At 38.5% G+C, this 21,358-nt stretch overlaps 3 protein-coding genes across 5 annotated transcripts in view; all 3 read left to right on the forward strand.

The window, feature by feature from the left end:
- Positions 1–11,728, forward strand: part of dyrk1b (dual-specificity tyrosine-(Y)-phosphorylation regulated kinase 1B) — a 42,561-nt gene extending 30,833 nt beyond the window's left edge. For 2 of the 3 annotated variants that reach the window (XM_043261518.1, XM_043261516.1), the window contains exons 2-11: positions 38–183; positions 941–1,060; positions 1,170–1,358; positions 1,958–2,105; positions 2,382–2,668; positions 3,074–3,220; positions 4,150–4,311; positions 6,916–7,219; positions 7,959–8,062; positions 8,149–11,728. In XM_043261518.1, the coding sequence (XP_043117453.1) occupies positions 121–183; positions 941–1,060; positions 1,170–1,358; positions 1,958–2,105; positions 2,382–2,668; positions 3,074–3,220; positions 4,150–4,311; positions 6,916–7,219; positions 7,959–8,062; positions 8,149–8,901 (2,277 nt within the window). In that variant the 5' untranslated portion in view covers positions 38–120 and the 3' untranslated portion in view covers positions 8,902–11,728. The remainder of the gene's footprint in view (positions 1–37; positions 184–940; positions 1,061–1,169; positions 1,359–1,957; positions 2,106–2,381; positions 2,669–3,073; positions 3,221–4,149; positions 4,312–6,915; positions 7,220–7,958; positions 8,063–8,148) is intronic. The other variant, XM_043261517.1, reaches the window with a different exon arrangement.
- Positions 11,729–12,702: 974 nt separating this feature from the next.
- Positions 12,703–16,885, forward strand: zp3d.1 (zona pellucida glycoprotein 3d tandem duplicate 1). The gene is made up of 9 exons (XM_043260269.1): positions 12,703–13,384; positions 14,292–14,407; positions 14,486–14,589; positions 14,688–14,862; positions 14,953–15,064; positions 15,597–15,685; positions 15,758–15,828; positions 15,909–16,636; positions 16,707–16,885. Exons 1-8 carry the CDS (start codon positions 12,836–12,838, stop codon positions 16,574–16,576), a joined length of 1,884 nt encoding a protein of 627 aa, XP_043116204.1. The 5' UTR covers positions 12,703–12,835; the 3' UTR covers positions 16,577–16,636; positions 16,707–16,885.
- A 634-nt stretch (positions 16,886–17,519) lies between these two features.
- On the forward strand, positions 17,520–21,320 carry zp3d.2 (zona pellucida glycoprotein 3d tandem duplicate 2). The gene is given in 10 exon segments (XM_043261706.1): positions 17,520–17,528; positions 17,854–18,384; positions 18,949–19,064; positions 19,152–19,255; positions 19,323–19,497; positions 20,112–20,223; positions 20,340–20,408; positions 20,410–20,429; positions 20,505–20,578; positions 20,792–21,320. Coding segments are annotated over 10 exon segments (1,452 nt in total). The 3' UTR covers positions 21,034–21,320.
- Positions 21,321–21,358: the final 38 nt, after the last annotated feature.

Consider the following 21,358-nt stretch of genomic DNA (forward strand, 5'->3'; position numbering starts at 1 on the left):
AAACCTCTCTCGTTTTTTTTCCCTTTTCTCTATGAAGGTGGAAGCAGCTCAGGATGCAAGCCCCCCTCCTCTACCCTCTGCCAGCCTGCCGCCTTGGGCTTCTCCCCCGCTGAGCCAACCATGTCGAGCCAGCACAGCCACCCCTCCTTCGGTAACATCCACTCCATGGCCGACCAGCAGCAGGTACAAGAAACATGCTTCCTTGCAATTAAGTTCTGATATAACCCAAATGCAAAGCATATTATGCGGATGAATATCGTCGTTTTTGTGACTGGTCTCTTAACGTATTTATTTAAAAAGTGCATTAAAAAAACCACACTTTACTTTAATTGTAATTGCATGCACTGTGTGTTTAAAAACTTGCTGAGAAAGGCCTTATATGAAGATGACATTATTAAGTTTGACTACCAAATCAGTGCATAGGCAATACAGAAGTCAGTATACGGTTTTATTTCAATAAAAGTGTTCTGGCCTGCTGTCCACAGTTACATTATGTATTTGACTTTATCTATCTTCCTGAGGTAGAGTTTGTTGTTTACTCAGGACAGGTTCTTATGTTCTGCAGTGTATCATTATTGCTCTATGTATACATCCATATTGACGTCATTAGCTATTGCATCACTATTGCATGTTGGCTGGAGAACCCCTGGTTACAGTTTTCTTGTACAGTTCAGGCAGAAGTTAAATAATCTGCTGCTTTTATTGCAATATTTTGTAATGAATCACACTAAACGAATATTAAATGAACAGCTCTATTTATTAGTAAACTTTGCATACTTAAATTTACATTCTGAATTTTAGAAAATTTTCTTTTGTTTAATTTTTATTCATTTATTTATTATACTTTTTATTTATTGATTTATTTAAATAAATGTCCTTTAACCTTGAGGTTTTTGTTATGGAGGTCCCTTAGTTATGCCTTTTTATTACACCCCTCCAGGTGCTGTCAGATATGACCATCCTGCAGAGGAGGATTCCCCCGAGTTTTCGAGATCCCGCCAGCGCCCCGCTACGAAAACTCTCAGTCGATCTCATCAAGACATACAAGCACATCAATGAGGTAAGAAAGCAGGTTTTTTTTTTCATATTTACACCAGGCATGCAAACTCACCGGCGATTAACAAAGTAGAAACTGAGGTCCAAATATTAAGTCTTTTGCTTGCTTTCAGGTGTATTACACGAAGAAGAAACGGCGAGCCCAGCAGGTTCCCCCCGAAGACTCTAGCACCAAAAAAGAGCGTAAGGTGTACAACGACGGCTACGACGATGACAACTATGACTACATTGTGAAGAACGGGGAGAAGTGGCTGGACCGCTACGAGATCGACTCACTTATTGGCAAGGGCTCCTTCGGACAGGTTAGCATAACTCTTAAGATGAAAAGAGAATTTGCTAAGGCTGTGCGATTTGGTCAAACAGTAGAGTGCATTTAAGTGTGGCTCTGTTGCATTATATCTGGATTTGAAAGTAAACTTATTTAAATTTTTTTAGCTATGCTATCAGTTGCTTTTTTCCATTCACATAGTTGCCTCAGGTATGATAATATTGTATTTAAATTTTTAGGTATCATTATTTTAATTACTTTAATATTTATTAGCCAAAATAATCTCTCAAGACTTTTTTGTGGAAAACTAATAATAGTTCTGCATAACAAGAGTTTAATTTGCTCCTTCAAGTCTGATAAATGCAAGCCCTGGTGATGTTTCTTTACATTTGATATATATATATATATATGTGTGTGTTAGAATAATGAAATTATGAAAATAATGTAAACTGCTTTGTGTTCTCGATTAATGCATTTTTATAAGCAACCCACGCTCCAGCCTTCAAAGGTGTAATAAATGGCAGAATTTAGCGCTCTGTGTACCAAAACACGGATGCATTTATGAAATGTAATATTTTATACATGAAATACATTGATACTGTCATTAACTATAACGTCATTATATGTATGTAGGTGGTGAAAGCCTATGACCACCACGAGCAGGAGTGGGTGGCCATCAAGATCATCAAGAACAAGAAAGCCTTCCTGAACCAGGCCCAGATTGAGCTGCGGCTTCTTGAGCTCATGAACAAACACGACACTGAGATGAAGTACTACATAGGTAAAAGCCAGACACAAGAAGATGAATATAAGCAGCTGTTATTCTACTTTTAGTCTTCTGTAGTAAAACCCTGACCTAATGGCAAGAGAATTTCCTCCCACCTCCTAAGCAACAAGTAAACAAGACTAAAAGTAGCATGTGAGGTTATTTTACAGATAGAAAGCAAAGTATAATGAATGATCTGGATCTTGCGGATGTCTTGTTGACTTGCTTTTGCCAACTGCTACCAAGCAGCCACCCTAATACATCTTCTCTGTGTTTCTTTTGTTTCCTCAGTCCACTTAAAGAGGCACTTCATGTTCCGTAACCACCTGTGCCTGGTGTTTGAGCTTCTCTCCTACAACCTGTACGACCTCCTGCGTAACACCAACTTCCGCGGCGTCTCGCTCAACTTGACGCGCAAGTTCGCTCAGCAGCTGTGCACGGCGCTGCTCTTCCTGGCCACGCCCGAGCTCAGCATCATCCACTGCGACCTCAAGCCTGAGAACATCCTCCTTTGCAATCCCAAGCGCAGTGCCATCAAGATTGTGGACTTTGGCAGTTCCTGCCAGCTAGGACAGAGGGTGAGATGGCATCTCAGGCCCGTTGAGAGTCATTGTTTGATAACGGCAGGCTGATATAAGGTCATGCCTGGCAATAATTAGCAAACTTTCATTTAAACGAACAAAATTGACGTGCATTGGAGAGCATTTAATGGTTAAATGCATCTGTAAGAGAGAAGAAAGCGCGGTTGTCTTAGATGATGGGATGTGCATTCAGAGCACATTCTAGAGGACTTTCCCACAGCTGAAATGGATTTTGCTGCTTGAGATTCCTAGTGGTAGTGCTGCACCCTTCTTAACTTGTAGATTTTGTTGCCCCCTAGTGGAAAAAAAATAAACCTACTATGGAAGCTCATTCTGTTTGGTAGAAACTTGTGCTTGCTTTGGTTGCGCATGTCATTCATTACTGTCTTCTTTCCATATTAGATTTACCAGTACATCCAGAGCCGGTTTTACCGTTCTCCTGAGGTATTGCTGGGCATGCCGTATGACCTGGCTATAGACATGTGGTCCCTGGGCTGTATTCTGGTGGAGATGCACACGGGCGAACCGCTCTTCAGCGGCTCCAATGAGGTACGGCTCGGGGATTAGTCACACAATGACTGTGCAAAGCTTTGTGACGTACTATGTACGCCTTTTTTGACATTCATCCACTTGTAAGAATTGCTCTTTAAAAGGCATACAAGGATATGAGACATTTTCTATTATTTTTGTCATTGTCAACGTTTATGCATTATTAAAATATTATAATTATTTTAAAGACATAAGCAGATACAGTTGATACTGTAAATATTACAATTTTGGAATATGCTCTAGCTTATTCTGGTTTTCGGTTATTGAACTAAAGCTGTAATGGAATATGAAATACCTAAACAATTAAATGTTAATTAAAAAAAAAAAATGCAAAAATAGTATTTTAAATACGATAAAAAAGAAAACTATTTCTTTTCTTCCTTTTTAACGCCATGACAATTTCTGTGGCTGTTTATGGTGATATCATCAAAAATAATGGTCTGGACACAAGATCCTGTGTATACAGCTTTCAGTCATCTCCTTAAAGGGATGGTTTACCCAAATTTTTTATTCTGTCATTGATTAATCAACCTCATGTTGTTCCAAACCTTTGTTCATCTTCAAAACACAAATTAAGATTTTTTTTTTTTTCTTTTCTGAGAGCTTTCTGACCCATCATAGACAGCAGAGCAACTGAAAAATTCAAGACCCAGAAAGGTAGTAAGGGCATCACTACCATTTTTGTGTGCAAAGAAAAAAAAATACGACTTTATACAGCAATGTAAGAACAAACATCTTACAGGTTTGGAAGGACCTATGGGTGAGTAATTAATGACAGAAGTTTAACTTTTGGGTGAACTACTTTAGGTGTATCGATTTGTTTTTTAATATGTATCTTATATAATGAATCAGACGCATATTCTCCAAAATGTCAGTTGCAACAAAGTCGATATGGATCTTGCAGTAACGTTGTACTGTATCCTTCTCAGGTGGACCAGATGAATAAAATAGTGGAGGTGCTGGGGGTCCCACCCAACCATATGCTGGATCAGGCCCCTAAAGCACGCAAGTACTTTGACAAGCTGTCCGACGGCCTGTGGACCGTCAAGAAGAACAAGGACATTAAGAAGGTACTTTATCCTTCGGCCTCCGTGAGTAAAACTCTGCTTCTACTTAACCTTCGCCCTCCTCCCAAAAACCCTCCCCTCCCTCACCGTCACCTGCTCCACATCGATGCTCACCTTATCCTCAGGGAGAGGGGAAGAGAGAAAACTGGGGCTAAATTGGAGGAGGGTGGAGAGGGTGGAGAAAAAGGTTGGGGATGGAATTCAAGCCAGGTTAATGTGCGCTAGTAAACCTCCTCCTCTCTCCGCTGATTACAGAGGCACGAGGTCAATCAAAACCCAAGCCTACAGCATCTGTTCTCATCACTGCCATCATCACAATCATTTTCACAACCATCCTCATTCTGTCTCTAAGATGTTAGGTAAAGACAGATGGTTTAGTTGTGTTTATAGTACAGTCATAATACATCATGATATGAAAAGTAAAAAGCCAAAATATGTGAAAACACATTTTTAATTATTATGTAAAACAGCATACAATGATAGCATATAATACTAGAAACTGGACCACTTATTGGTTTAAAAAAAATTAAATCATTAAGTACAGGCTGAGCGTCCAGGTACTTTTGGCTATACACTACCGTTTAAAACTTTAGGGTCAGTATACATCATACATTAAAGTGAGAGTGGAAGTACAAAAGGTTTAGATTACAAAAAAAATATTTTTCCAAAGAAATACTAAGCTACACAACATGAATAGTTATAATAGTTAATAAGCACCAAATAAGTATAATAGAACTATATTATTCCAGAATAAAGATTGGAGTAATGGCTTCTGAAGATTAAACTAAATTGCATTTTAAAATATATTAAATAAAATGTTAAAATAGAAAACAGTCATTTTAAAATTGTAATACTGTTTTGGTAATATAAACGCAGTCTTGTTGCACATAAAATGCAATAAAAAAATCAGTATAAAAACATAAAAATATCTTGCTGACCCAAAAAGATTTAACAATATTTGTAAATAATCCATGGCTTTATAACGAGGTCCTATTTGTTAATAATAATTTGTTAAAGCAGTTTTTTATATATATATATATATATATATATATATATATATATATATATATATATATATATATATATATGTCTTAATCTTTGTTAATTAAAGTTAATTCAAATTAGTTATACTGCATCAACTTGCATGTTGACAAATGAAGATTTATTGTAAAGTGCTGCTAAAATAGCAATGAAGATTTAAAATATAGATGTAATGTTGCATGAATATAATCACTATATATTGATATGTATTGCATTGGTAGAACCAGTAGCAGCTTTTAGTCTAGTCATTGACACACAACAGGTTAAGTGAGTGCAGTCAGTAGCTCGAATGACCCTGTTTCCAGTGAAGATAAGTGAAAGTAGCTTCAGGTTAGAAAGTGTGTGTGTGTGTGTGTGTGTGTCTCTGTGTGCGTGTATGTGGTCGCAGATTAAGATGCAAAGGTGATTGCAGGTAAAGGGTAATAGTCTGGATGAAGTCCTAATACACTTTGTTTTACAGGATTAATGTCTAGTACTTATTGCCAACTCATCCAGAGATTTACCTCAAATGCTGCAGCATGCATTTTGTTGCTTCTATGTGTAAAATACAGAAAAAGGCAAAAACATTTGAGAGCTTAGTACTCTTTTTAGAGTGGAGGTGCTGGAACATTTAGGTATTTTTATAATATTTATGGACCATGATACAGTGTAAAAAGGCACAGACTGAGAGTCAGTGTCAAAGGGTCTCTGCTGTGTATATGACAGGACTCAACAAAAAGGGTTTTTATTTCTGGTCACAAGGTTTCTTAACCTGACAACAGTCTTACTGGCTTCAGCACAAACATTTTGTGTCGCCAAAATGTCTATATTAATATTTAAGGAATTAAAAGAAAGCATGTTACTAAAATAATGCATTAGTTGAACATTCTAATGCTGTTTTTTGTAGTAATATCTGGAATGTTGAAGTGTGTTCTTTCAAAACGTTTCATAGCTTCTGTGCAACCGTCATTATTCACACAAAACCACAAACATCTCTCACTTTCCCCCCCTTCACCTGCATTCTAGTAATGATTTCTGAGGCTGATTAGTTTCCTATTAAAGTCAACATGAAATTTAAAATTGCAATACACGTGTATGTGTGTGTGCTCAATGAATTAATACACAGAGGAAAAAGTGTTCGTTTTATGTATGTATTGCTACAACTTTCTTCTAGCTAACATTGCAATCTAATGCTGGTTAATTTTAAAGTGAACAAACCTGCATGCACATCAGACTCCATATCAGTATGCGACTTTCATAAAAAAATAAAATAAAATTGGAACCCACTTTTCATGTTCTAGTCACTTCCCAGTTGATTAGCTGAACCTTATATTATACCAGTACATATTTTAGAAACGTTTTACACAGAAGTGGATTGCAGATGCCATTTCATGTTGACTTTATAGTATTAAAGTAATAATATAAGTAGATGAATGTATTTAATAATCCTTAAATTGGTTGTTACTAATTTAATGTTTCTAGACTGGTAGTTCATCACCCATTGTCTTTAAATGTTTAAAAATGATCAAATTTGAACTGTTATCTGCACTAAATGCTACGCATTTGCGCCTCATTCTCTTCCCCTCCTCTGTTGATTTGTCTTTTCAGGAATATAAACCACCTGCCACGCGACGACTGCACGAGATCCTGGGGGTGGAGACAGGAGGTCCAGGGGGGAGGCGAGCTGGAGAACAGGGTCACGCGCCCTGTGACTACCTAAAGTTCAAGGACCTGATCCTGCGCATGCTGGACTATGATCCCAAGACGCGCATCACGCCCTTTTATGCGCTGCAGCACAACTTCTTCAAGAAGACGACGGATGAGGGCACAAACACCAGCAGCTCCACCTCCACCAGCCCTGCCATGGACCACAGCCACTCCACCTCCACCACTAGCTCTGTCTCCAGCTCTGGTAAGTGTGTCATGCAGCGAGCACACATTTTTATAAACGCTGCAATGTCACACGCCATCTTTTTTTAAAGACATAAATAGGGCTGTAACAATACAGTATGTTTATGGTGGATAACGATGATGTGTAATCATACGTGACACTGGACCACATAGGGTCAATTTTGTTAAAATTGAGATTTCTGTTTTAAATAATCATTTGCAATTTTGTAAATGTATGTAGTCCAGGACGAAGTATGTGTAAATATTTAGTCAAAATCATGAATTTTCTGGAAAAGGACTGTTAATTTCATGATCTTTCATGATCATGATATGTATTTAATATGTATATATACCATATGCGTTATAATACATTTTTAAAATAGTGTATTTAGTTTAAATATTTCAAAATACTGTATATTAGACCGAATCATGACATGAGTTTATTTGTTACACCCCAAAACATCCAAAAAGATGCAATCTACTCCAGTTTGCTGCAAGGCTGCAGATTTTTAAGTTTATGTTCTTTAAATTCCACTAAGAGGTCATGCCATGACGTATCGGTCTAATATTGGTCACACATCTTCATATGATTTAAATTCACCAAGCTTGACCTTCAGAACACTAATTCATGCAATTTAGCGTTTCCTGCCTCCTGTGTGGGCATGCATATGAATGGAGTCAGTTGAACAAAAAGTGTAGTGTGATCACACCTTAAACCTGACTCCTTTCACATCAACTCTTTGTCTTTGCTCCCAATCCAGGTGGGTCTAGCGGTTCTTCCAATGATAACCGAAATTACCGGTACAGCAACCGGTACTACAACAGTGCAGTCACTCACACGGACTACGAGATGCAGAGCCCACAAGTAAGCGAGCGTTGCAGCGCACCACACAGCTCCTCGGTAACGTGCCGAAACGTGACTCATGTGGATGGTCTCTTCTTTCTCTCCAGGCTCCGTCTCAACAGCAGTTGCGCATCTGGCCAGGAGGGGACAGCAGCATGGGTCAGCTGTCCAACAGCGGCAGCGACTCCTCCTACCCGCAGCTGCTGTGGCACAAGCCGGCGGCCACGCAGCACTCGCGCCACTTCCTGGGCAACATGGGGGGCATGATGGAGCCGCACCATCCCCACCCCATCTACGGCAGCCACCACAGCAATGGCAGACAGCTCCGGCAACAGCAGCAGCAGCAGAACCAGCCGCAGGGCCAGGCCTCACAGGGCCAGCAGGGCCAGACGCTGATGCCCGTCTCCTCCCCGCAGATGCAGGACAGCATCGAGCTCAGCCTCACCCACCACCACCACCTGGGTCAGTCTTCCATCATGCAGCCGCCCCCGTCGAGCTTGGACTCCAGTCAGTACGGCTCCTCCAACCTCCACCTGGGCCTCTCTGCCTTTCGGACTAGGACAGTCATGGCCCCCCAGCAGCCCCCTTCCGCTTCCCAGCAACAGTTGCCCCAGGCCCCAGCCTCCCAGGACAGCATGGTCGCTGCCTCCGGTTTGGGATACATCCCTCCGTGCTACGCCGGCAGCAACAACAATAACAACCCGCCGCAGGGAAGCGTCGGAGTTGGGGGGATGCTCACCGGGGGGCCTCCGCCCAGAGGAGTCGGGGGAGCTGGGGGGCGGCCGGACTCCGACGAGTCCGCCATGATGGCAGTGTGCGGCAGCGGGAGTGGGAGCGGTCAGAGTGCAGCCAACTCTTGATAAATCTTGAACAAATTCCAAAAGCCATACGAAAATTTTAATGACAACATAACAGTGACAAAAGCGCCACACACGTACACACACATACGCGACACGTAGTAAGCGTACGACACAGACACACACACACGCGTGCGGCCACACGTAACAGAATCGCAGAGAAAAACTTGTGAATTATCAGACAGTCGGTTTCGTTTTTTCGTTTCGTTGTTTTGATTTTGCATGGGGAGAAGGTCAAGGGAGGGATTTGAAACTATTTTTATTGTTATTTTTTTTCTGTTCGTTTGTTTTTTTTTCTTTCATCGAAGGAGAAGGGGCGGCGGGGACGAAGTAGTCGCAACAGAAGGTTTCAGAACGTTTGTTTTTACCATTCTTATATTGTTATTTGATTTTATGTGATTTCAGGACAGGTTTGCAGCGAGAGATTTTTATCGAGGCGAGGAGAGAAGAGTTTTTGGGTTGAAAAAAAAATGAATGTTTTTGTCAACACGACAGCAGCGGGAGAGAGTACCTTATGCTTTTTTTTTTTAATTTTTGGCTTGTTTTGTTTTAGTTTTTTTTTTCCTGAGGTTTTGCCGTAATTGTATATTTTTAATTTATTAAGAATCACTACATGAGGAGAGAGACGGGAGAGGGGTTAGAAAGAGATCTAAATTGAGAGGTGGATATTTTGTGGGTTTATTTATTCGATGTTTTATTTATACAGTTTTTTTTTTTGTTTTGTTATTCTTTTTGGTCAGACATGATACTTATGCATAGAAAACAACAAACAAACAAACAAACTGGGTTTGAGGTTTTTTGTTTTCTTTCTTGGCTTCATTTTGTTGTTTTTTGGCTGCTTTTTTTTCTAATTGAGCATAACCCACACACGTATAAACAAACACACAGGCAAGACATACACGAACACATTTTTGTTACTTTTTTTTAATGTTTCCAGTCTTTATCTCGCTTGACACACTGGCTTATATATCTCAAACTATGAAACAAATCCTACGAATGAAATAAAGCAAATGACAGAAACTGTTTTTAGACGCCACACAGTGAGCAACACCAACTAACAACTAGAGGAGGAGGCTGAACCATGAGCCGCTTTCACGAGGAGAGGGGGAACGTAACTCGACTTCACATAAAGGAGGAAGTGATACAGGAAAGTCTTGAAAAACATCAAAACATTTTGCCAGAAGGAAAACCAAAATGCTTCCCTGTTGTTCGTTTCAAAAAATAGTCTGCCTTCTTCTTCTTCTTCACCATCTCACTAGACTCTCTCACCCCTCTCTCTTACTTTGGTTTCTGTCTCTCTCTCTCTCTCTTTCTCTTTCCCTTTCTCTCCCGCTCGCTCTCTTTTTTCTAACCCTCTTTGTTTTGGACAGAAAACTATGAAAGCGTTAACACATTTGTATTAACTCTGGATATGCTAAGCCAAATCTTGCTGTAGCTCTCTCTCTCTCTCTCTCTTTATTTTCGTACTTACCCCATGTTTCTGTTGGAAGGAAGAGTCTGGGGTGAGATTTAACAGGAGGGCGGAATACTTCGGTACGAAGGGACACTGTCACGCCCTCCTGACTCCGGCCCCTCCCACTCTGACTTCATTTTCTGCCTCTCATTTTGCTTTCTCTCCTGTCTTTATTCTCCCCCTCCTCCCCTTCCTCCTTCACAACACTCTGTGAGTGCTGTTTGCCATCAAGTCAAAAAAGTGAACTACTTCTCTCTCGGCTGCTATCTCCACTCTCAACCATGTTCGGATTGCTGCTAAAGAAAACAGACAGATAAATAAATAAATGAATAAATAAATAAATAAATAAAAATGAGAACTTTTTAACCCTCCTGCTTCAGAAAAATGAAAAATAAACCACTGCATCTCATGTATTTATTACTATTTAACAAGGAAAAAGAAAAAAAAAAAAAAAGAAAAATCTGTTTTCTGCTGTTTTTTTGTTTGCTTTCTTTCTTGGTACAGGTTAAAGCTTGACATTTATATTATGTAACGGAAACATGGTATTAAACAAGTGCCTCGATTTATTGGTCAGCCACTGGACGGAATTGAACAGAAGAGGATTATAGGAGTTTGATCAAGGTTTATTATATGTATAGCTAAAATTCAAGCCTCATGCAACTGTGTAGAAAATCCACGACAATTCAAACATCATGTGAGAACTTCATATTGGACGCGAACTTCATTCAGTATGACTGACCAATACCATATATTTAATTAACTGATGACATCCTCATCCATTGTAATCTGTGTACATAGCATCCATGCATCATCCAGTTAGCGTTAAAGCAATGTTAGGGTGAAATGTCATTTTCAAGGTTAATTCTAATGACTGGGATTCAAACCTGCCACCTTTGAGGCGTCAGGACCTGCAAACTACCTTATTCTGCTCAGATCGGTGATGATGACTGCTGTCCTTTATGTTCTTAATAACCAGTTAAAACTTGTAATTGGCCTCACTGGCTTCTTTACTTTGTCATTTTTTTCAACACCATCCTTCATGAAAGCATAATGTCTGAAGTATTATGATATCATCGGTTTTGGTTTCTCTATTAAAGAGAGAGTTGCCTCTGTAGGTCCTCCAATCTTGTTATGTTTAGCAGACCTTGGTCACCATATAAATGTCACACACTCACCATGCACTGATAAACTTTGAAAATGCAGATATTTCCCAGCTGCTCATAACACAGATACAGGCTTTCGTGTCTATTCAGTCATTATTGAAGAGCACGGGAAATATATCTATCTATATAAAAAAGGAGGGGTTACGGGGGACGTATCTGGGACAAATTGTTGCTCTGTCACCTCTCAATAAATCTTGAAGAAAACCCTCATACATACCTCTGTTGAAGTGGAGGAGCATCTAAAGGGATATTTTTCGCCATTTTTTTAATTGTAATACAAGATCAGCTAGAATTTTTAACCGCCATTCCATAGGGAGCACTAATTCAGATGTTATTGGAAACTTCCCACTGGTTTGGTAGATATAATAGCTTATAGTCACAGGCTGGCTGATGCAATTTTTAATGGCTGCGCTGCAAGTCAGAAGTTACTGGAAGTTGCACCTAAAATGTGTATTGCCGGTCTATTATGAATTTGACTTACTGTAAGACATTTTGTGGAAGCAGACAAGTGCATTTCTGGTCTCACAGCAAAAAATCATTGTGTATGGGTTAAAAAACCCCTAATCGTTTAGTTTAAGTTCAAAAAATGCTATTTAACATTTGTTTTTTTTTCTGCCAAAACAACCGCTTGCACCATGTCGTTTAATATCTTAAATGTGCATGCTTCTGCTAAAGTTTTTTTTTTTCAGTTGGAATCTTTTCATGAATAAGTAACTCTTTTAATGATTTGGGTTCTATAAACCGCGAAAAGTCTATTTAACAATCGAATAGCAAACAAATAAAACTAATAAAAAAGAGTCAACCCGCTTTAAATAAGAATATAAGAGAATATATCTAGAATATAAGAGAAAAATTATACAACAGACAAATAAAATAAACAGATTTCAGGAGCATGTTTAAAGCAAATCCATATTACATAGGCCATATATTTATGAGCTAAATAAAGTCAGGTACTTTCAGTTTATGCAAATGTGTATGTATGTATATATATATATATATATATATATATATATATATATATATATATATATATATATTCAAAATGTATATTTATTTTTATAAAATAACAGATAAAAACATAGTAAACAGCAATACGCGCTTGCTTAATAGTTTTGAGAATATTCGACGCCGATGCGGAATTACTTTTTATTTATTTATTTTATCGGGTTGATTGAAATGAACCACCCGAAAGAAGTGCCCGAGTAATTAGTGGTCGTCACGTCATCAATCAACAGGTGGCCGCGGCGGCGCGCGTCTCGCGTTCTTCTCACCTGCGTTTTATTTACTTCCTCCACGCAACGTTTAAGACTTACTGGTTGTCATGGAGCGCACGTGTTTGTATTTTTGTTGTTCTTTGTACTTTCTCGGCGTGCTGCACATCACCGCAAGTCACGCGTACGGGACCGGGGGTCATCCAGAATATAGCGACGTCGTGTCCGCGGAGCAGAAAGGCCGTGACATGCGACCAGGCGCGGTCAGGCCGCGGGCAGGAGACAGTGAGTTTATGAAGGACCTCGCGGTTATGCGACCGTACCACGTTTTCCCGATGTTCCGGCACGTCCCGTCACCTCTCGCCGGCATGGAGCTGTTCAGACCTGTGCCCGGGAAGAGACCGTTACCCAGCCTCTTGACTAGTCTTCTGATTCCTCAAACGAAGCCTCAGCACATCCTCGCGTCTCCAGTGCGTAACGCTCGCGGTGTGGAGGTGTGGTGCGGGTACAGCAAGGTCTCGGTGCGCGTGAATAAGAGCCTGCTGGGCTTCAGAAGCTCGCCTCCTTCGTTTCGCCTGGGCACGTGTCCTGTCTCTCGCTCGGACGAGATCTTCCTGTATTTCCATTACGACCTCAGCGACTGCGATAGCTCGTTAACGGTACGTTACGCGGTATAAACCGTCTTAAACGAACATGACGGGGTTAAAATATACGTTTTAATATATAGAGACTCATTTATGCTAAAAAAAAATTAAAACGCACGAGATGCCAGAGGTATGAAAGCAATTGTAGATTATTTAAAATCGACTGAAAAATATATTTGCATTAATGATTCTTGAACATTGTTTCGAAGGGAGAGTTAAATCTGATGCAAATATCTTATTTCTTAAGATTCAGTTATTTCACTTTAATGTAAATGAATAGGTTCTTTTCACTGACATTTAAAGTAAACTAATTGATCATAAACTAAGGACTTTTATTTCAATCGAATTCAATACATCAGACCTTTTTGGCTCCCACTTTTATTTAAATGTGCAATTTGTGCAGTATCCTATTTTTATGTGACCAAAAAGAACAATTACATTTCTGATTGCTTGTAATAGCTACTTGCATAGAATAAATATGCATAGCAGTTATCGCACTTCATGTCCCAATCAAATATCCTAGGAAGGTGATTTTTAAATTATATAATCAAAAGCTTAAAGTTATTGTGAAGGGCAAAATATACAGTATATTGCATCAAAAACCTATTAATTAAAAGACATTCTTATGTTTACGTCATCATACTGAAAGACCTTTTACTTGATATATTATGAATCACACAGCAGACGGGATGTATTAGATTATGTACAACCGGTTAATCAGCAAGGAGGCCTTAGAATCTTGTGTATCAAATATAATTCGGTAGGTTTTACAGGGGTCGTCCGTCTTGACCATCTGTAAATTATTGCATACCATTATTATAGGTCAAAACGGCCACCGAAACATGCACAAAATAACCAGGACCACCACTTTAAACATGTTCATTTTGATTTTTCCCACCATATACCGTTTGATCCTCCTCAGATGATGAAAGGACAGATCATTTATTCCAACATGTTGCACTATACTCCAGCAGAGCCTCCAGGGACCGTCATCCGAGCTGTGCCTCTTACATTAAACATCCAGTGCTTATACAATAGGTAAGCCATCAATCTGGAGAGGGTTTGGGAATTGGAGATACAATGCACATCATCATCCTTTTTTTTTTCAATTTCTAGATTTCATTATTCCTACAAAATGGGCTTCCTGCCTGTGGTGAGGGAGCATGTGCTGCACAAGATTTTTGAACGCAGGGCCAAGTTTAGTCTTGATGTGTGCAACGGTGAGCTTTTCCTCTTCTTCTGTATAACTTCCTGTTTTGTTTGACCCCTCGTATGGTACTGGTGCCCATCGGTCTATTAAATTGTATGTGAACTCTAGAACGCTGGGAAAGACTCGAGGGAAATGGGAGTTTTGTGCTTGGCGAGCCCATGTATTTTGAAGCCAGCGCTGCTTATCTGTCCGAGAACGAAAGGATTTTTGTTGACTCGTGTTATGTAACGGCATCGACAGACCCGAAGTCTGTTCCACAACACCATGTTATTTATAATTATGGGTAAGTGGTTTAAAGCACTGCTTTTATTAACGTGAATAGATTTTGGATGGGTAGAAGAAGAAATATTAACAGCAAACACTGCAATTTCAGGTGTATGGGGGACAGCAGAAGACAAGGAAGTCTCTCACGCTTCCTCCAAAGACACTCGAACATTATAAGGTTTTCAGTCGATGCCTTTTTATTCCCCCAAGTTACTGGCACGGTAATGTTTTCATTTTTAAATGCCAATATAAAGGAGAGAGTGGGGCTAGTTGTCACACTTTTAACTCTTGAGAATATGGGTTGAGGTTGTTTTCTTGACTTCATGTGATAATGCATCTGTAATGAATGCATTGCCCTGGTGGGAAAAAGAAAAAACTGTGGTAAAGGGTAACTGCTATTTATGGACATAAAGAGTAATAATAATTTCCTAATTATTTATCAACATTTTAGACATAGAAATAGTTTTTAATATGTAGATATTAGTGCTATGTGTATATTTTAAGTGTATTTTTTATTTATATATATATATATGTATGTGTATATGTAACACAACACATGCATGTTCTAAATATTTACTGTGTATGTATTTTTATATACATAATAAATACAGTACACATAATGTGAACAAAAACTTTCAAATTAATCATTTGACAACACTTGTAGAAATCACAGTATATAAAAAGCATGACAACCTAACTCTAATATTATATATTTCTTAATATGATTGACTGTTAACTTCTTCATTTCTACAGCACTTTTACCTACATTGCACAGTATCCGTTCACAGTGCCAGTACAAGTGCCACAGCGAAGTCATGTACCTATAACAATGTAGAGAGAAGGTAAGCTATTTTTTTATATGAAACAATATGTAAATGCAGAGAAGCTAAAGAGTTATTTTCCCGTCCCGACAGGTGGGACGAACTCTACACCAATGCATCTGTCTGTGCTTGTTGTGATTTCACGTGTGAAATTGAATCATTTCGTGAGTAGAAAATATCAGAGATTTGTCAAATGATAACACTATAAATCACACATCAGTTTTTGCTCTTGCTTCCATAACAGCTTTTTGGCCCCGGGTGGCGCAATCTATAATAAGCAAACCCTGGATTCTGGACAAAAGCGAGCAATCTTTAATGCAGACCAAGAAAGTTTCAGTGAAAGATCAAGAGGACACAGAAGAGGTGAAGTTCAAGGGTGCAGAAGGCGTCGATAAAGAGGAAGAAGACTGTTACACTGTGGAGATTGTGACTGATACTAAAGAACGAACAGAAGCAACAGAGAAACATGAAAAGATGTCCTCGATTGACTTGGATGAGGATGTAGAAGTAATTTTTGGGACAGTGGAAACAACTGCTAAAGAGTTAAAGGAAGATCGTTCTGGAAAAGTAATGCTTGTTAGGGAGCAGAAGAACAGGGTTGTGAAGATTGGAGAAGATGATGGGAGAAGCAAGAGCACAGGTAGAACTGATATTGTTAAAAGGCCTGGTGTTGAGTTGATGGAAGAGCTCTCGGAAGACGTTAATGATAACCGAGCTTCAAGCAAGAGTGGAGCAAAAGAAATGATGCACATTCCCAGAGAAGAACTGTCCGAAGATGAAATGCAGCCTGAAGATTTTAAGATGAACGTGCAAGTAGAAAGTACGATAGCTCCATCACAAATAGAGATGGATGAAGAGAGATTTTTAAATGCCAAACATGAACCAGTGGAGTGGAATCAAGATAAACACTAACTATCCTGATGTGGGAGAAATGGAGGACTGACTTCTGAAGTCATTCTCAGGGTCTCCAAGGTATGACAGTTTAATTAATTCATAATGAGTTTAGTCGTCACTTTATTTCAAGTGTTTATTTCTGTTTTAGGTTCCTTGAATGACCTTTTTTGGAGTTGCATCGGTGGGGCGAAAGATCTCTGCATACTTTATGGATTCAATTGAATTCAATATGTCGTCACATTTTTTGTACTTGTACTGAAAAGCTTTCTTAGTAGTATTGTGCTAACATTCATTGTCGTCAGAATATTAAAACATTTTCATTGATCATTACTTGTTTTTGTTCATTTTTTATGATGTCCTGTGACCTATTTGATTCATTTTACTCAATGACTTATCCTTAAATGGTTTTATGACCATTAAGGTTTTTTTTCTTTGTGCATTATGATATTCTGTCTAAATGTGTTTATAAATTACAGGAATAAATTCCCTGATAAGGTTAGACGTGAATAAATATGGAGAGTATAATGGATTTCAGCAATGTCTAATTTACTGTTACATTTGAGAGAGATGATATGTCTATAGCTGCTTATATCAGATGAAAATGCATTTTTAAAGACAGATAAAATGTTTGGTAACCTGCTACTGCCTTGTCCAGTTTAGTGAATCTTCTTTATCTGCATCTGTTTTTATAAAAACAAAAACGCTTATGTAAAACCAAGGAGGTTAGACATCAGCAGAGTGAATTTGGGTAAAAAATAATAGATTAGTTACTTAATAGATTTTGGTTACTTTATAGGAATGTGCTGTTGGATTTAAAGATCCTTTTGTATGTATGTTCACATTAGATTGACATGCTTTCTAGGGCAGTGGACCCACAGCTCTGCACATTTTTCATAATTTACACACCTTATTCAAATCATCGGCTTATTAAGAGCTTAAATGAGTGTCAGATGGATTAGACATGCAAAATGTACAGAAGTGTAGGTTTCACCAGAGTAAAAACAATTATTCAGAGCGAATATGGCACATCCCAATAGCAGCTATATTTTTTGTGAATTAATTTAATGCATAAATAACAATAAAAAAAAATCAGAAATGTATATAAAAATGTATGTGCAACTATATATATATATAATTTATTTATTTATATATAAATTCTCTGTGTGTCTGTTTAACCAAGAAATAAATCCAGTATTATCGCGTGATCACGTGCTGACGTAAAATGCGCTGAATCTGTTTTGCGACCCGCCCGATCGAACCGGTAGAGAAGCAGGCGACAGGTTCGAGTAAAATAGCGATTATTACAAGATAGAGATATGAAGCTTTATTTTATACTAATGTTTATTTTACTAGTCTCCTCCTCTCCGTGTGTGTCCGCGTCAAAGCCCGCTAGCGTTAACAATATCACCTCAGCGCTGGACGTAAAACAAGTTGTAGACGATTTCGACGGATCTGCCGTCGAGCGTGCCGCCTCGCCATATTTGCAACTTCCCGTTTTTCAGCATTCAAGGGTTCCTCTTTTGGACAAAAAGCAGTTTTCTCCGACACGTGGATCAGGCCGTGAGCAACTGCCCGAGGAGACGAAAGAAGTTCTCGTCCCGCGCACCGCCGTAACGTTTCCGGAGGCCTCCCGCCGCCGCGGGCGATCACACGGAGTGAACGTCGTTTGTCAATTAAAGAAAATGATCGTTAAAGTGCACAAATACATTTTAGGCGTCGACGGCCCTCATTCAGAGTTAAAACTGGGAACGTGCGACATCAGCAAGACGACAAAACACTACCATGTGTTTATTTACGACATGGATAAGTGTGGAAGTAAAAGAAAGGTGTGCTTAGCTTCTTTAGTTTCCTCCATTTAACACACACACATAATGTATGTATGTATATGTGTGTAATTTGCAAATGTCCCCTTACGAAAATTAACCGTGGTGTTTTATTATAAGTAAAAACTAAACACCATGGTTACTACCGTTAAGCCATGATAACAACAGCTTAACCATTAAAAAAAAATCATACAACTTTAGTATAGTAACATTTTTACTATAGTTAAGCCGTGGTTAATTTTCGAAAGGGTCAGTCTTCAATATTAAGCAGCATAACGCTCTACATTAATATAGTTATAGTAATTTGGACACTGAGCCACAGTGTAGGTTTTGCGTGATTTTATTGTCTTTTAGCTTTTTAATTTGTGTAATTTCAAACAATAAGTTCCTGATAACATTATGTAACCTTATCTGTTACAACTAAACAGTCAACAACAATAAAAAAAAAAATAGCAAAAAAAAAGATAGTGATTCATGATAGTGCTAAGAAATGAATTTTGCTCAGCTCAACTCAAGGCTTCCATTCATCAACTTTGCTGTGAACTTATTTTTGTCTTTTGAATGCAGTTAATAAACAATAGAGTAACATATTCCAACGTCCTGCGCTACTCTCCAGTGACGGACTTGGGGCCAATCCGCCGTGCCATGCCTTTCTCGCTCCCTGTTGAGTGTCACTTTAACAGGTAAATCTGTGTCTTTGTATGCACCAGATGTTTTGTTTTGTTCTCTGACTTTCAGATTTTTTTTTTTTTGAACGGCCCTTTTTTCAGATATCATTACTCATACAAAATTGGTTACACGCCGCAAGTCAGATATCAAAACTACTTCAAACCCCTGAGAACTGTGGACAGTGTTGTACTCACTCCCCGTGATGGTAAGACTAATAAGATGAGCGCTCCATTCTATTTCGGCAAATGAATCGTTGTCATCCTGTCTTTCAGAGCTGTGGAGAAGGCTGTCGCCCACTGAAGAGTATACCATCGGTCACCCTATGTTCTTCCAGGCTGACGGACCCCCTCTATTCGAGGATGAGAGGCTGTTTGTAGATTCCTGTTATGTGACTATCAGCAGTTCTCATTTGTCCATGCCACGATTTACAGTCATTGAAAACCACGGGTAATATATATATTTTTATATATATATATATATATATATATATATATATATATAAAATCAAATGCATCAGGATTTTGAGAAACTTAATTTTACACCTATTAATCATTACTGCATTACATCATGTTTTACTCCCACAATGTAATTATTGTGCTGCTTTGCATTATATGTTTTACTTCCGTAGTATAAACCTCAAAGCTTAATTATAAACCAGAGCCAGAGTCCAGTTACTGGAGATCTAAATAAGCTGATGTTTCTATGTGTTTTATGTAGGTAGTCTGCTTAACTTGTACAAGGCTTTAAATGACTTTTATTGCAAGCTATCAGAATTTTATTTACATTTTCGCCCATATGACTAACAGTGTCTTCACTTCACTTGCACGTTTTTGCTCAGTTTTGGTCTTTGGATAAATTAAGGTGTGCTTCCTTCAAGTATGAGCTACATATTTTCCTATATTATACTATATAAGCCTGATGTAACATACAATGCTCATGCAAATGTTTTTGTTTTGTTCTTAATATATTTTGTTTAAACTATTCTGTTAGAAAGAAAAAAAAAACGTTTCGATCTGTTATTTATTTCGTTCCGTGTTTTACATGTTTTGTCTTTATTTCAGGTGCATGACTGATAGCAAGAGCAGCAGGTGGTCCAAATTCATCCAAAGTGGACAAAGAAATGTTGTGCGGTTCTCCTTGGATGCATTTATGTTTCATGGGATGTTGGGAGAGGTGAAATAATGAGTTTCAGTTTCAGAAAAATCTTGCTTTTCCAATGATAGGGTAAGGCTCATGATGAAAGATTGACCTGTCAGTTTATAGAGGTTGCCTTTTCTTTTTATCCTCAGCATCTTTACATGCATTGTGAAATATCCGTCGGAAATTTCAAACCATCATCAAGTGCAAAATCCTGCAGCGTACAACCAGCTAACAAAACGGTATATTGAATTTTGGTTGTACTGTGAGTGTTATTTTCAGAATTGGACTAGTCCTAATTTGGATCATTTCTTCAGATGGGAAGAGTTGTACGGTTCAAATGATGCTTGCCTCTGCTGCGACTCCACGTGTTTGTCGTCTGACCTCTCTGGTAAGAAATGTCAAGTGATTTTTTAGGGCAAATTATGCTGTTGGAATATAGATCTTTTCATAGCACTGCATTAAGGAAGAGTAAATGCAATGATGATGTTAAGATGTCAGAAAAAGTCTTGCCACATCATGGAGGTTTTATAAGATTGAACCTGTTCTCTGACTTTAGAATCTAAGGTTTACGTCAAGCCCTAATTTATGAATACATTTACAGTGTCCAGTAAGGTCATCACCAGTGAGCCCTGGGTCATGGAGTCTGAATTAGAAATTGACAGTGAAGAGCAAACCTCTCCATTCATGACAGAGGAGGTAGGAACAGGTTTTGTTGAAGTAATAACAACACAGACAGCTGAGACTGGACCTCGTCGTGTTGTGGCAGACCCAGCCGCGGTGAAGGAAGTCGATACATTTGTGGAGCCACGCAGAATATTTGAGGAGGTATTTGGAATGGACTAAACAAAAAGGACTGACTAAAAGACTTTTATGATTTACTTTTGAGTTAAATTGCACGTGATTTGTTAAACAATACATGATGCACACTTTTGATAATGTATCACTAAAATATGCACCATATGTCTGTGAGACAATTATGTCTTGGGAATTGCTACTGTAAAGCACACAAAAACTACACTACACTGTAATACACAATGGTTTTTAGCAGTGGAAAATTATTAAATGTTATTTTTTGTTCTCCAAACTAAAAAAGAATATGGTTGAGCACAAACATTCTGAAATGGATATTCTTTTGACCGAATACATTGTTGGTAAAGTCTATTTAAAA

This window comes from Puntigrus tetrazona, chromosome 16 (assembly GCF_018831695.1).
Source record: "Puntigrus tetrazona isolate hp1 chromosome 16, ASM1883169v1, whole genome shotgun sequence".
Taxonomy (NCBI): Eukaryota; Metazoa; Chordata; class Actinopteri; order Cypriniformes; family Cyprinidae; genus Puntigrus; species Puntigrus tetrazona.

Bases quoted from the DNA above. Each gene is read 5' to 3' on its own strand.
- zp3d.1 (XM_043260269.1), top strand. From the start codon at position 12,836: ATGGAGCGCACGTGTTTGTATTTTTGTTGTTCTTTGTACTTTCTCGGC. The intron at 14,408-14,485 runs GTAAGCCATCAA...TTCAATTTCTAG, and splicing joins ATCCAGTGCTTATACAATAG to ATTTCATTATTCCTACAAAA. The intron at 15,065-15,596 runs GTAATGTTTTCA...TCATTTCTACAG, and splicing joins TCCCCCAAGTTACTGGCACG to CACTTTTACCTACATTGCAC.